Source organism: Corvus kubaryi, unplaced genomic scaffold (genome assembly GCF_017639235.1).
Source record: "Corvus kubaryi isolate FWS band 111438036 unplaced genomic scaffold, C.kubaryi_AGA036_p1.0 37396, whole genome shotgun sequence".
Taxonomy (NCBI): Eukaryota; Metazoa; Chordata; class Aves; order Passeriformes; family Corvidae; genus Corvus; species Corvus kubaryi.
The window spans coordinates 20,967,692-20,982,789 of NW_024581135.1; the positions used below are offsets into that span (position 1 = coordinate 20,967,692).

At 39.5% G+C, this 15,098-nt stretch overlaps 1 protein-coding gene across 2 annotated transcripts in view; it reads left to right on the forward strand.

Annotated features, from left to right (window-relative positions):
• The window catches only part of MAP3K20 (mitogen-activated protein kinase kinase kinase 20), a 90,493-nt gene that overhangs the window by 36,352 nt on the left and 39,043 nt on the right, over positions 1-15,098 (forward strand). For both annotated transcript variants that reach the window (XM_042040583.1, XM_042040585.1), the window contains exons 8-10: positions 4,929-5,015; positions 8,532-8,606; positions 13,851-13,957. In XM_042040583.1, the coding sequence (XP_041896517.1) occupies positions 4,929-5,015; positions 8,532-8,606; positions 13,851-13,957 (269 nt within the window). The remainder of the gene's footprint in view (positions 1-4,928; positions 5,016-8,531; positions 8,607-13,850; positions 13,958-15,098) is intronic.

Sequence of the window (15,098 nt, forward strand, 5' to 3'; positions counted from 1 at the left end):
GGCATCACCTAACAGCGAAAGTTTGAAGGTTTGAAAGGAGCCTTTATTGTCAGATTCAAAATCTTTGCTTAACTGAACTGGGTCACAAAGAGTAAGAGAACATAAGCTAGTAAATGTAAATGTTAATGTAAACTGTTACTGGAAGCAATCACATATTATCCACTGAAGGGAAACATTCCAGCTTCAAAACAGAGCAACAATGTTAGAGGAAAAATTCCATACATGGTGTTATAGTTTAAACTGCTCACATAGTCATCCTAGTCTGAATTGACTTTAGGTAATGTTTTCAAAGTGGGAGAAGGTAAGAAATTGTTTAATATCTTATCATGTCAAGTATTAACAGTGCCTTGGGAACAGTATGTTGTGCATAGTTTATTTTGCCTCATTCAAAAAGTAAGGTTCCTTTGACAGTTCTGTGCTTGGAGGTAGAACTGAACTACCCTCCTTATGAAAACAGTTCAGTGTTACCAGAGTATTTTAATGTTGCTATGGGTGTGTAGTGCTTCTTTAGAACATCTAATAATGACCCACAATTTTTAATATATTATTTTTGAACTAATGTGTTCTACTGTGGGTAGAAGCTTATGAATTCACTTAGGCTAAAGTAATTAATCTTTTTATAACTCTAGTCTTGGAACGCCATCATTTTCAGAGGAGATTGAGGGGTAGAAATGAAGAATGGCAGTGGCCCAAGTTCTCTGTTGCTGAAATTGCTGATACAGTGGGTTATACCAGCAAGAAATGGCCTGAATATAATACTGAAAGTTGGAATCTCCCTATAATAAGTGTAAAAACTATCAGAGAATTAGCTAGGGGTCTGAAAACAAGAAATCTGAGAAAGGGTATTTTTGTCTCTTCAAGTTATTATCATCTATAAAAACAAAATGTAAAGAATCCCTTTTTGAAGCATAACACTTGCCAGCAGCTTTTGTGCTAGAGAGACAAATCTGCTTTACTTCAGTTAAAGTCCTCTTAACAAAGAACAGAATCCTTTCAAATGTAAACTAGTAAGATGCTAGGAATAGATATTTCATTTGCAATATTTCTCATCTTCTCCATGTTTTTCTTTAATTTCCTTTCTTCTATTTTTTTATCGGATGGTCTTTTCTTTCTACAAACCAATCTGTGATTTTAAATATTCTGTTTAAGCTGTGAGAGAGCTTTTCTCCATGAAGTGTTGAAGTTCTTCTGCAGCCTCATAGGTCTGAGCTGCTTCTCAGCTGAAACGAATTTTCCCTTTTGTGAGCAGTTGTGTACATGTTTATAGCTAAGGTTTAGATTAGCTTGTCCTGCTCTTCCTGGGTGTTTAAACAGGCCTATGTATTCTCTGAGATACATAGTAAATAATTTATAATACTGTCATGAAATGCTAAAGCTAAATTTTCCAGGAGATTTATTACCACACAGAGACAGATCTTACACTTTCCTTCAGCCATGCTTTAGTTCTCTTTTCTGATTCATTTCCAAGTCTGTACTCTTGAACAACTGAAACCAAGTGTTACAAGTGATGAACCCAGAAACTGACTTGTATGTCATTGTATGTTGCTCAAAAATTATTCCTTGCCATCTCTGCCATTCCTCGCTATCTCTGCCAGATAGGAAAGTGTATGTGGGATGACAGTGTCACTCTAAAAGCTGTTTCAAAATCATGAAGACATATGCTCAGAATATGTTACCCTGGCAGAACTGTTTGCAGTGCACCACAGTGTGTGTTTGTGTATCAGTATAAATGGGTTTAATCACAGAGAGCTTATCCGATGTAGCTGAATTATTTTATCACTTACAAGAACAAATAAGTAAAACCATTAATTGGCTATTGGGGGAATAGAGACTGCCATTAAATGTAGCAGCTGTTCAAACATTGCTTTAGCTATGAGAACATATGTTATTTATAGAGGGAATGTTGGCCAGCTCCAGGGGTTATCCCTTACTCTTTTTGAAAATAATTACACGATCTTTAACTGCAGTTGGATCAATGCAGAGAAGACAGACCTAGTTTTCATGCCTAAGGGCAGTACCTCTGTGAGCGCAATGCTAATGCTTATGCTGTACTTCTGCTAACTGTGGCTCCTGACCATTGTCTGTGAACAGTTTCCTACCAGACAAAGCAATTTTTTTTTTCAGTGAAGGTGTTCAGAGTGTTTTCTTTTCCTCAAATTACTTACTTGGATGTTCCCCTATCCACATGGCACTTTGAATCTTTGTTGGCTTTGCACTGGTGAGGAGATGGGGTAGGGGTGTTGTGGGTTTAAGTTTTCCTTTGGATTATTGTCACATAGTTGAGAGGGTAGGAATTGAAATGCACAGCTGAGCTGACAGAAATAAGTGTGTGAGCTTTTTCTGAAGACAAAATATTTCTTATTCTCAGGTTCATGTATAGGGTGAACATACATACATTTATCTCTCCTTTCTGTTCCTCTATATGCAAAGATGAGTCCAACATCTTCAGAGGCTGCAGCTTATAAAACCACTACATTAAATGGCCTTGCTTTGTTTTTCATCATTTTTTCTAGTTTGGCTGTTTTCTCTGTGAGCAGCTGCTGTCCATCATTACAGAGATGTGATGTGATTGTGAAAGCAGGTGATCCTCACCATCACAGGTGGGAGGGGATGTGAACCATGTCAGTCTCAGTTAGATTATACACCAAAAAGGAAGGATAAATTGATTTCCCTATGAAGTGAGCTGGGGAGCCAGTTCTGAAAATGAACAAGTGTGTACCTCATAGTAAAGAGGCTGGGGTAAGTCAGGTTGAGGTCCTTGTCTGCTGCTGAATCATGTTGGGGAGAGGAAGAGGTAAATGAGAATGCAGAAGGTACCCATTTGCTGCTTTTTAAAAGACTGCTGATGCAATCATTCACCTTAGCTGATGATTCAGGGTAGCAAGTCCGTGAGAGGGGGTTGAAACTCATGTAAAACTGAACATAGAGACATGTCACCATTGGAAGGAAAGGCTTTCTCTATACAACTGGCCTGAATATGAAAATTGCATTGTTATTAAAATATTTTCTAAACCTGTGTAAGTAAATACAAAGGTTTCCAACATCCCACTTTAGTATCTTTTACTTTCATTTATAAGTAAAATGAAGGCATTAAGAAAAATCCTTCATATTGTGTCAGATTGCTGGTTTTCTCTTCAACTATGTGCAGTGTTGAAAGTGTTTATAACTAGCGCTGTTGGTTTAGGGAGGTGGTGATCTGTTCGGGCAGTGGAAATAAACACTAAAGGTGTCATGATAAAGGCATTTGGTGCAAAATGTTCTGCGCAAGCATATGTGCATGAATGAAACAAGACAGCTCTTAAAATTTACAGTCTTCTCAAAGAAAGGTAGCATCGCAGTAGTTTTCCAGCTCAAGGCTCTTGAAGACATTTAACATGTATTTCATTATGTTCTTTATTATGAAGATTATTTAGATACTGCTCTATCTGATGTGCAAACTTGAGTTTTTCCTCTGTGGTTTCATGGTACAGTCACACAGATGAGGTGGTTCTGCAAGGCTGCTCAACCACATGTTTGATTTGGTCCAGGGACCTTTGTTTTAAACTGACTGTTCTGTACACTGCTATTTTGCCTGAAGTACATGGGACTGCTAAATGTTGTCCTTCTCTCACAATTAAATTTCCTTCTCTACCAGTAGAGAGGTGATAATTTGAGTTACAATTGAGGTGCCTATTTTTCCTTCTGAAAGGATTGAACTGAGGCTAACAGGGTAATTGAATAAGTCTGCAAAAGATTTCCCCATATATTTCTTACTCTCAGAAAAACTGTTCTTATTTTTCCAAGATACCCTTACCTTTACTAATCAGTCTTCTGACTCAAGCAGAATTATTCAAATCGGTCTATTGTTGGAGTACCCTGTTCACTTGATTAAAGGCCCAACTCTGCTTCAATGCATTTTTTTTGCTTGACCTCCATCTGCCAATATTGTTGCATTTTCTTTCTAATTATCTTCATAGCTGTCCACAATCCATTCAAAACGATGCAGCTGGAATAAACCTGGGCACTAACCCAAACAGTGAGGATACAGAGACTTGCATAAGGATCTTAATGCATTTTGGCAAATCCTGCATTAAATGTATTTTGTTGTTGCTGTTATACTTGATATATGAGCCGAAGAAAAAGTTTTAGATATTCGTAACTAGATGTGTATATGAAGGTTCTGCTGTAAAAAATTGGGGACATACACAAGTGGAGGTACAAAGTGCTATTAATTTGGTTGAATTCCAATATGTTGTACCAATAGCAGAAAAACAAGTTGGATTCATTGACTTGAAGCCTTTTTGATGATGCCAAACTCTTTTCTACAGAATAGCTTAGATTCTTGGGTACCGTGTTACCAAAATGCTAAAAGCATGCAAAATTAGGAGATCTTTCTATATCTAAGGACAGTATGTCTATAAAATCTGGAGGAGAACAGAGTAATTTTTTGTATGCCATGTATTGCTTAGTTTAACATGATCACATACTTGGAGATAAACAATTACAGTTTTGATTGCAAAATTATATTTTTATAGGCATATCATAGGAGCAAAATACCTTTTGGATCACATTCACTAGTTGCAATTGCATAGAAATATTTTTAAATGAAAAATTACTGCAAAGCAAAGATATGTCTAGTTGGAGCTGAGAAGGAGAGGAGGAGTTCGTTGTCTTCCCAAGTCCCAGTTGCCAAATGTGAACTTTATAGTGTACAAAGATAGTAAAAAAGCAACCGAGTTTTTCATCTTGGCTTTTCTGTAGGTGAAAAAGCAGAAACATTCAAATTAATTTTGTGAGAGGATCTCGCACACAAACACTGGTCCAAGTTCCTGCAAATGAAAACTGGTTGCCTGGTAATTGGATACAGAATAGTGCTGTATCAAGGTTTAATAATGTATTTAAAATACAAAGTACAGAAATAAAAATTCTTTTCTTTTTTTCTCTTCCAGGTTCTCTGGGAGATGCTAACAAGGGAGGTCCCCTTTAAAGGCTTGGAAGGATTACAAGTAGCTTGGCTTGTAGTGGAAAAAAACGAGGTAAGACTACGTTTCTACATTCAGGTACATAGATCAGAAAACAGTATTGGGGTTTTGCAAAAGACTTTTTCATCTTCTTCAAATTGAAAGTAAGTTCACGCGTATGGAAAGATTAGCAGTAGGAGCTAACACAAAGGGTCAAAGTGATGTTATTCCTCATGAATGGACCCTTTACATCTAATTGTTGCAGCTTCACGTCGTGATGCTGTAGATCAAAAATTGTACAAGTACTGTACTAGTTTCTCAGTCTCAATTGTAAAACCTAGGGGTTTGTTCTTAGTGATGAAAGAAGCCATTGCGTCCAAGGTAGGGGAACAGTTTAACTCCATCTCCTGCGTTTAGGACATCTTTTTACTGGCCGGGAGTTGATATATCTGTAAGAGACCTTCAGCTACTTCAACTTAACTCTCCCAGCAGGAGTCACTATAGTACAAGAAACTGCCGCTTAGATGAAAATTTCAAAAATAAAAGAAGAAAAAATAGTTTTAAAAAAAGAGAGAAATTACAGTTTTGCCACCTACGTTCAACACTACATTGAAGATGAGCTCCTCACTGGTATCGGCAAGGCTGTGGCATAGCTGCAAGCCTCCTCATGCAGAGTCTTTCCATTTCAAAAGCACTTCAGTGGTGTAAACACCGTTTGTACAGTGTCCCCAGCCTCGCTTTTCTTCTTCTCACAAATTGAGGCTTTCAGTTAGTTGGACATGTGAGCGTATATCTGAACACATAGTCCCTTGATATCAAAGACAGTAACTACATTTAAAAAACATTTAAAGTTGTGACTGTACCACACACAGACAAGCATGGAAATCCTCCACAAAGATGAAACCTCCTCTATCTAGACACGGCGGAAGCTTGGGAAACATTACAATGGCGAGGCAGTGGCTGTACAATACAGATTTCTATTCTTCTACATAAACTGTTTCTCAAAATGCTTCAGAGTTAAACAGAGGAGTTAGGTTTCCTCCTCTTAGTTTAATGTTTTTTGTTGGTGGTTTTTTCCCTCTCTCTTTTTTCTTCTTTTTGAGGACTGGATTAATTCCAGTGAGTGACACTGTGATATACCAATTAGTTGGAAATGCTACTATAACAGTGTGAAGATTGTGAATGTGGTCTTCTACTGTATTTATCAGAGCAGGGGGCACAAAGACACTCTTTCTCCTAGTTTAAGAAAAGCCTCATGCATCGTTTTGAAGGAGGAACCATAAAACCTTCCATCAATAGTATTTGTTTCTTGTGCCTACCATGTGCAGTTTTACGTGAAGGGTACAGAGTGGCACTGGGAATGTTTTAAAGAGATGTAGTGACATGCTAAAAGATGTCAGAGAGTACAGCACATTTCTCTACAGTTTTCCAGAGCCAGGGATTGTGTAAAATACAGTATCAGCAAAATGTGGACATGACTATTTTACTCATGGCTGAAGATACCCAAGGGGTGGCATTCTCAGAGCCAGCTCTTTGCCTGTCAGGTACCACTAGGCTGCTGCTACCATTTTCCTTAGAGGGCTGTGAGGGAGCTTAGAGGGCATTGCATAGTTTTTATTTTTTCTGGCCGTGACTTGGATAACATGTCCAGCATAAGCCTTGTAAAAGTCAGTTGTGCTACTTTTCTTCTTAGTTTTCTGTGTCCCATAACAAGTGTAAGGGTCAGGTTCTGCTCTCAGTTCAATCTGTTGATATCAGTGGGATTGCGTGGTTCCAGTCCACAACAGGACTGAATCACTGTTGAGCCAGTCCTCCATTTTTTGGACTGCAAGTCTTTTAAAATCGGTGTGGGATCGAGGCCAAAGCGTAATTGCATAAGGTGAAAAATCCCCTTTGCAAAGCCTGAGGCCAGCAAATGGAGTAGATTCTAATGTTTCTGTATGGTTCTCCTTTGACATTCTGCATCATTTCACAGTGTTACTTTTATTGTGGTAGAGATTTTTTTTTTAAGCCAAAAAAGCAAAGCATGAGAGTTCAGGTTATGCTAGATATGATCTCATAATAAAGTGCCACTGAGAAATATATTCTTTATTATAATATGACATTTGGAACCTGCTACCTCTATATTACATATTATATAGGTAACCTTCTGCACGAGTGAGACAAGTGGTGATTGCAACTGATTCTCCACCTCCTGGAACAGTGAGGGTTACAGCCAGTGTATTTTTAGGCCAATGACTCAATTAGAGATCAAGCACTTGTACAACTTATTTATGCATTTTACAGATTTCTGTGTATTTCTTCCACAGAAACCCTTGCACATTAATTTATGACATTAATAATCAAACTTCTGCAGTGCCTCGCCTCTGTATCTCATATTTCCAGTTTTTATGGTGTTCAAATGCTTGTGGAGCAGAATTGTTAAACTCTTACTTTTGGCTGCCGTGTCTTGTAAGGCTTTGCAGGTCATGCTGCAGTAATGTAATGGTACAGAGTGGCATAACTTGCTCTGCTTTGCTTCTGAAATGGCAATAGTAGGGCAGTTGAAAGGGTCTTCCTGGCAGGTTAGTCTGAACAGGACTGTAATACCTGGTTCTCACCTCTTAGAGGACAGGAACCCTTTTTCCAGCTTGATCTCTCTTACATTTGGACTCATTTTCACTGAGAAACTGGTTTTTTTATCTAACTTTAACAAATTTATTTATATAATATGAAACATCTGAAGTCAGTTAACTATATTAGGGAGAGCAGAGGGATCTCCTTCAGTGTGTAGTGTTGGAAGCATGTGAAGTCAACTGGAGAGGTATCTGTGTATATGAGAAAGGATTTCCTTTTAGGCTTTCCAGTCTGGAGGCAGGCTGTTAATGTAAAAATCTTCTAAGGCTGGCTGAGTGAATTCTTTCATGGTTTAAAACTCTCAGCAAATGAAACCAAACTAGCTTCAAACTAATTCTCTGTAGTGAGTGGTCCTGGCTATAACCAGGAACTCCTTGTCTTCAGTCATTAGGAAATATTTATGAGTTCACTGTGCTCTGTGAGTGCTTTCTGAGATCTGCATGTCCTCATTAATCCTTCTGACCACAGGCTCCTGAAACATCTCGTTTCATGTAGAGCCTTACTTAACTCTTTTTAACTCACTTAATGTAATCTATATTTCAGCTATTTGTGTGTCAAAAGTGATTATAGTATTGTACAGCTAGATCATTTACATGGGAGAAAGGAATTAAGGCAGGCTGTACATTATGCCTATCTGACAAGCATCTTAAAATACTATGCAGTAACCTCCACAAACTACTATGTTATAGTATTAAAAGCTGTTTGTCTTGGTTTTGCTTCTTCTCTCAGCTTTAAGGAACTCCATTTGTGCATTTGATACATTACTTTCTTATAGGTCTATTAAAAATTATTTGTGCTTCCTGCTAGTGGTAGTAATTTTGATTTTTCTTTCTCATATGTCTCCACATTTTTTATATTGCGTTTAAAAGAGGAAGTGTGCTTCAATTCTTTGAAGTCTATTGCTCTTATTGGAAACTGTTAGTAGCAGCCTAAAGGGAAATGCTTCCAGTAACTGGTACATTCTCTTTCCATTAGAGATTAACCATTCCAAGCAGTTGTCCCAGAAGTTTTGCAGAACTGATGCACCAATGTTGGGATGCTGATTCAAAGGTAATTAAATGTGTGTTTGATTTCTACACCACCACTCCAGCCTTGCTTTGCAAAATGCATTAGCATTTCTTCGGGGGACAAGTCTGAGCTGACACCATTGACACATTTCTTCACAAAGATTCCCAGGACTGTCTTTTTTTTAAGTGGATTTATATATTTATACCTAAATGTGTGTCTCTCCCTTATAGTCAAGAGTTACTATGCTGCTAACTTTCCTGACTAGTAAAGACAATGGCAGGAAATATGGTATGATGGCCAAAATGTAGCCATTTTGGAGCAAGTGGAAAAATTGCAGATTTTGTATTTTCTTTCAAAGGTTAATATTTAATCCCTCTTGGATGTATGTGAGCATCACATTATGAAATACATATTTCAAGGTCCGGTTCTGTGCCCTACTTGTGTTGAAAACACAAGTATAAGTAAAGAATAAGTGAATCTGTAAGACATGGGTAGGAACAGCAGCAACACACTCTAAATTAACATTAAACCTTTCCTAATCTCTTCCCTTAGGACTTGAATGGTGAGCTTTATAATGACTTTACTGTAATAATATCATAATAGCAGTACCGTTTAACCATGAAAACAGAATAAAAAGTTAAAAGAGCTGCACCATTGTCCCTATTAATCTGCTGCTACAAAGAAGGGATTAAATAAGTATTTAGAGAGTAAAAGCTTTTGTAGATTATCAGAGTTACCTTGTTTAAATGGACTCTGCGACCATCGTGTTGTACATAAAACTGTCTGGAAGGAGCCTGTGGGCATACTAGCTTTAGTACCAAGGATTAACATCCATTTCCTTTGCCTATGAAAATATTTAAGACATTGAAGAATAGTTAAGCAAAGGAAATTGTGCTCTTCTACTCAAGGCACCAGGAAGAACTTTGTTTCTTTAAACTCAGGAGAAAGTAGGCTACTACTTCAGAGAGACAAAGATTAATTCCAAGACAAAGTAGAGCATATAGGTGCTCTAAACTAGAATTTATCGCCAGACAGTAGCCATAGAGGAATAACAGGAGAAAGAAAATATCTATTCTTGGTCTCTCTTTTTAAAGCAAGGAGTTGCTTTCCTACAGAATGGATCTGGAAGACTGAGATCCATCAACATGTGATTTCCATGTGAACAGACATAAAATTGCCATTCCCTTAATAGCTCCTTGTATTCTCCCCACAGAAGGGAGGGGAGAAACATGCTTAGAGTTTTTGAATCTACAAGTAGGCTGCTTAAGTTCTAGGTCAGTAATTACTGAAGAGGACTTTCAGAGCCAACTACTTATCTTTACTAACTGCTCCCAAATGTCAGCATCACTACCAAAGGCCTCAGAATAAGAATTATTGGAGCTTCTTTTCTGTAATTGTAGCACATACTAGATCAGCTCACTGCCTTGTTCAAGCCACATCCATAAGTGTCCAAAAGACTGCTGCTGTTTTTCAAGGAGAGGGAGGGATTTGCATGTTGTAAAAGAATGATGCTTAACCATCCGGCTGAGCAGAGTAATTTATCTGGGTGTGGGCTGGTTCCTGGGGACCTTGTTCCCAGAGGTGTCTCTGATGCATGCAAAGTGTGAATCTCACGTGAGATGGGGTTTTTCTGACAGTCTGCTCTTCACTAGTTTTTTTCATGCAGCTCTTCCTCTGTTAGGCAATTACAACTTTGTTCACATGACTGAAATGGAGTTATTTGTGGTCACAATTTGGGTATGTGACTGACCTATTCAGTCACGTGTTGGGAAAGGATCACTACTTACAGTTCTCAAAATGCTTTGATAAAGGGCTGTGTGGCCTGCATGAGCCAAAAGATGGAGCACGCTCCTCTGAAATACTGCTCTGTGTAACGTTCCCTTTTTGCCGGGATTAGCTTTAGAAAATCAGATCGTTGATGCATGAACAAGTTACTGAAGGTCAAGCAGGGGTGAGCTTGAGTATGTCAGCTGCTCAAAAGCAGTTGCTAAGGTGCATACTTTTAGCCCATAGAAAGCATGAGGTAACTTTTGGTGGCTTACCCCTGAGAAATGAGGGATATGCATTTATGGTGGGGCTAAGGAATACACTTGGAGAGCTGCTGCAGAGCAGCTGGAGTGTCAGACACTGCTCACACCATAATTTCTTCATGGGAACAGACAGAGTTATTAATGCTGCTTTGAATTCTTAAGAATTTCTTCACACATGGGGAAAAATATTTGTAGTGCATTGCTCCACGAGATACTTGGGATGATAGTATTTATGCAGTTTAAACTGCTAGTTGAAACAAACAGTTCACACCTTAAAATTTCTACCAAACAAGTTGCTTTTGCTTGGGTATTAGGTAACTGTAGAAACAAGGTTGCTCATGACTGATGTCTTTGTTTACTGGGGTTTCGAGACATGGGTGAACAATTCTTTTTCATTTCATCTGTTCCTTCAGTTTCTCCCCACATCAAAGATGTTTATAAATTATGGAGTATTTTAATGGAAATCAGAAATCTGGGAACAGAGAAGGAGCAAAAAATGAAAGCCATATGGATTAAATATCCTGGTTTTATGCAGACCTATTCAGTAAGAAATACTGAGTGGAAGGAAACAATGAAAATATTAGCCAGAATTATTTCTAGAGGGGCATATATTTTAAAGATTTCAGTATGAGACATCACAGATATAAAGGGAAACAGTTTTCAAAGGCGACTCATGCCTTGATATTTTAAGAATCCCTTATAATGGCTTTCTAGAAAGTGCTAAGCAGTTATCCACTGAAAAGAAGACTTTTTTGTTTTTTTAAGTTTCTCAGCTCAGGCTCCCAGTTTCCCAAATCACTTCTTGCCAGTTTTAACCAAGGTACTATTCTGCACTTAGAGTGCATTTATTAAATCTGAAATTATCCTTTCCTAGGGGCAAAAGACCAACAAAACCCACATGACAGTGTAGGCTTGTGCCTTCCTGTCAGGTTTTTCTCCATGCAAAGCTGTTACCTGTAAATCTGGCAGCTGCAAAGCTGGCAGGGTTGCTGCTGGCTGTTCACAGAATTTGCACAGCCAGAGATGTACAGTACTTTGACAGTACTGTGTGACTCTGCATTTATTCCAGCTCCAGTTGCACAACTCAGCAGCTCCTTTGCCTGTACTGTAGGACCCACCAAGTGAGTGTTGCTGCTTCTCCCAAATCAGTTGGTTGATCCTTTTGCCCACCCTTAGTAAAAGCCCTGTTCTCTGTCATTGTCTCCACTCCGGTTACTCCAGACAAGCCTGACAGTAGAGTTGACTGTGCTCACTTAGTGTCAGCCCTGCCCTGTACTTCCCAGTACACACCTGAGAAAAAAGGAGCAAGCAAAACTCATAGAAGTGTTTTGTAAATTATCCTGAAAAATCCATAAAATATTGTAGATAATGCAGCATGGGAATGTTTGCCCTTGGTGTCTTCCTGAAAATAGAATTTGTTTAGTACACGCACATTATGGTACCTGCCAGTCTGTTGGACAGTGTGTAGCAGTTCCAGTACCCTTCTAAATTGGAGGGAGCCACTGTCTCCTGTCTGGCAGCTTCCTCACTATTTGGGAAGCCCTTGAATCTCTTCAACAGTTCACATCTGCTGGTGTGGTTACAAGAGATCCAGTAGTAGCAACAAAAAGGGTGTGAAGGCCATTGAAAGGTTCTTCTGCCCCAAAACTGCAGTGGAGTTGGTGGTGGTGTCACGGATGGATTTTGTGCGCTGAGCCCCCAGTGCAGCCAACTCCTGACCAGGGAGGTTTGGGCTCTTCCAGAGTGTGTTCAGAGGATCTGCTCAGCTGTCGCAGGTCCAGCAGCATCATGCACCTGGAGGGAAGGACGGCCGCCTTCCCAGCCCCCTGTAAAGGCAGGGTGACCCTGCTGGGTTTCCATCCAAGGGGCTGTGTCACCAATGCAAGCAATGTGCCGCTGAACAGGTACCTGTTGCCGTGAAGCTCAGCATGCCCAGTTTGCCGCTCCCTGCGTGCTGGGCTGGGGACCAAATTGTGTAAGCACATGGGTGGCTGGGGCAAGCATGTCTGTTGCAAAGAAAATCTGTGTAGCTCACTGAACTGCCCATTGCCCAAAATCATGGAGATGGACCAAAAAATGACAGACAAAACCTCCAGTTACAGCCGAATAGTGCAGCATTACAGTATAAGAGAGCTTGTCTCTTTTTTTGTTATGCATTTGACACTTTTTCATGCTGTTTGACATTTAAAATAAAGAAATCGTCTTTCTTTTATAATGTGGAAATCACTTGGATCTTCCTGAGAGAGACACCTCAGCATTGTTCCTAATTGTTTTTGTGCTCCCAAATTAAAATGCACGTTTTAATTGCGGCATCTGTAATTTTAGCAGAAATGGTATAATTAAAGGCACGATAGAGAGAGAATGTGCATCATCCCCTTATTATGTATCTACATTTTGTTTCAACCTTTTGTCTCAACCTTGTCTGGGGTCTGTCAAACAGACTAACAGAGTCAGCGCTCTTTCAAGAAACACGTTTAACTGTGGCTTTTTCAGTTTTCAGTTATTATCCTATTTCATAGCTTCCCCTTGGGACTAAGGGAAAAGTAAAAAAACCAGGGAAGTTTTAACTGCTCTTTCTGACTTGTGAGCACAATGGGTGCTGGATGGAGAGCCCTGGAACAGAAAGTTCAGTAAATGAGCCCAGGACAGAAGAGCACAGCGTCCACTAATGTGAACTTAGCTGCCAGATGAGACATCCTTCGCTAGCCTCAATCTTCACTTCTTCCCTGGCTGCTCCTGAGGTAGCTAAATGAGAGTTTTTCTGAAAAGTATCTCCTCTGCAAGAGGGGAACTGCAGCCAGAAACCTGTTTTTGATGGGCAGCTAAATGGCTTGTTCACACACCAAAGAGTTTATGTTAATACCTGTAAAAGGCCATCTGTATAATTACCAGTTGCTAGTGGGCCAGCCTTCTCTATTTGGAAGCATTTTCCTTCTTAGCTTGAGAAAAGTTATTCTTTCAAATTAAGAATCTAGATGATTATTGATGCTTCTAATGTTTAATGCTGTTAAGACATGGGAGACTAAGCTAAGGCTTGAGTCCTACTAGCCTATGGGACTCTTCCCGAACTTTTCTTTAATGGAAGAACAAAAAGAAACCATTTACAGACTTACAATCCTCTTGTAGGATGCTGTGGTCAGAAAGAAGTGTGGCAATTTCTGTTAATTGTGAGGTTTCAGGTGAAAAATTCCTGCAGATAGTTTTAGTAGTTTTATATGAATGCAAATGCTCTGTTTTGGTTTTCTTTTTTCTTCAGAAAAGACCGTCTTTCAAGCAGATTATTTCAATCCTGGAATCTATGTCAAATGACAGCAACCTTCCAGACCAGTGTAACTCATTCCTGCATAACAAGGCAGAGTGGAGGTAAGTTTTCTTCCTCCCAAGATGAAATGATGTGGTTTTACATTGAAATGGTGTGAGTGGTTTTTTTCAGAAAGACATCAGACTCCGATGATGTACTGGTAGAAAATATGTGTGCTTGAAGTATTTTTAGAACGTAACTTACCTTGCTGTTTTTCAGGAATGCCCAGAATGTTGCGAAGCTTGTAGTAGGAGCCAATGCACTTAGCTGTACCCTATATTTATTATTACACTGGTTTAGGCATCATGATATTTCTGGTTTTATGATTCATGTCTTAAAACCAATTACAAGTTTTCAGTCAATAGTGTGGGGGCAAAAGAGCTCGGATAATATATAATATGTAGGTTTGATGCAATTTTCATTGAAAGTGTATTGGTGATGTTAATATTCAAACCAAAAAAAGATAAGGGGCATAAACCCCTCCCCCTTCCAAGTCAAGGTCATGCATTCTACCATTTTTTATACATTCTCTCCTTTGTACTAACTGTGTGTCCACACATCCAGCATATGCCCAGGCCAGTCCTGTTTTTTGCATAGTGTCCCAGCACCGCTTGACCATATGATTTTAGCTATTGCTGATTGTGATTGTTATTCATAATTGATTATAAATGGAGATGAGATTTGAGAAAATTTTATTACATTACAGTTTTGAAGTAAAACTTCCAGCCTCCTTTTTGGAATGTGCCAAAACTTCAAAAACCTGTCCCTGAAGCTTATTTGTGGGTTAGAAAACTTGCTGCTTCCCAGTACAGACTTCTGTTTGAGAAGAAAAATTGAAAACAGATCTGCACAGGGAGATGATTTTTGCAGACGATCATGCCTCAGTCTATATTAAGAAGCGTTGGCCCTATGCCAAACAAGCAGGGAGCAGAAATACTGAAAAATTCCGTGCATCGAAGAAACCGGGACGGGGTGGAGGAAGGGGACGAGCACATGGAAATGGGGCTTGTGTCAAACCCGGCAATCCCGCGTTTCTTCCGCTGCCTTCCAAGGAAAGGCAAGACGTAGAGTTTTACTAGGGCGAGTGGAAAAACTGAGCCGTGGCTGGGACGGCCCGGTCACACGGCGGGGTATAAATAGCCCGGGCCGGGCCCGCCCTGGCTCGGCCGCGCTGCCGGCGGCCCCGGGCCCGGGCGGGCGGCG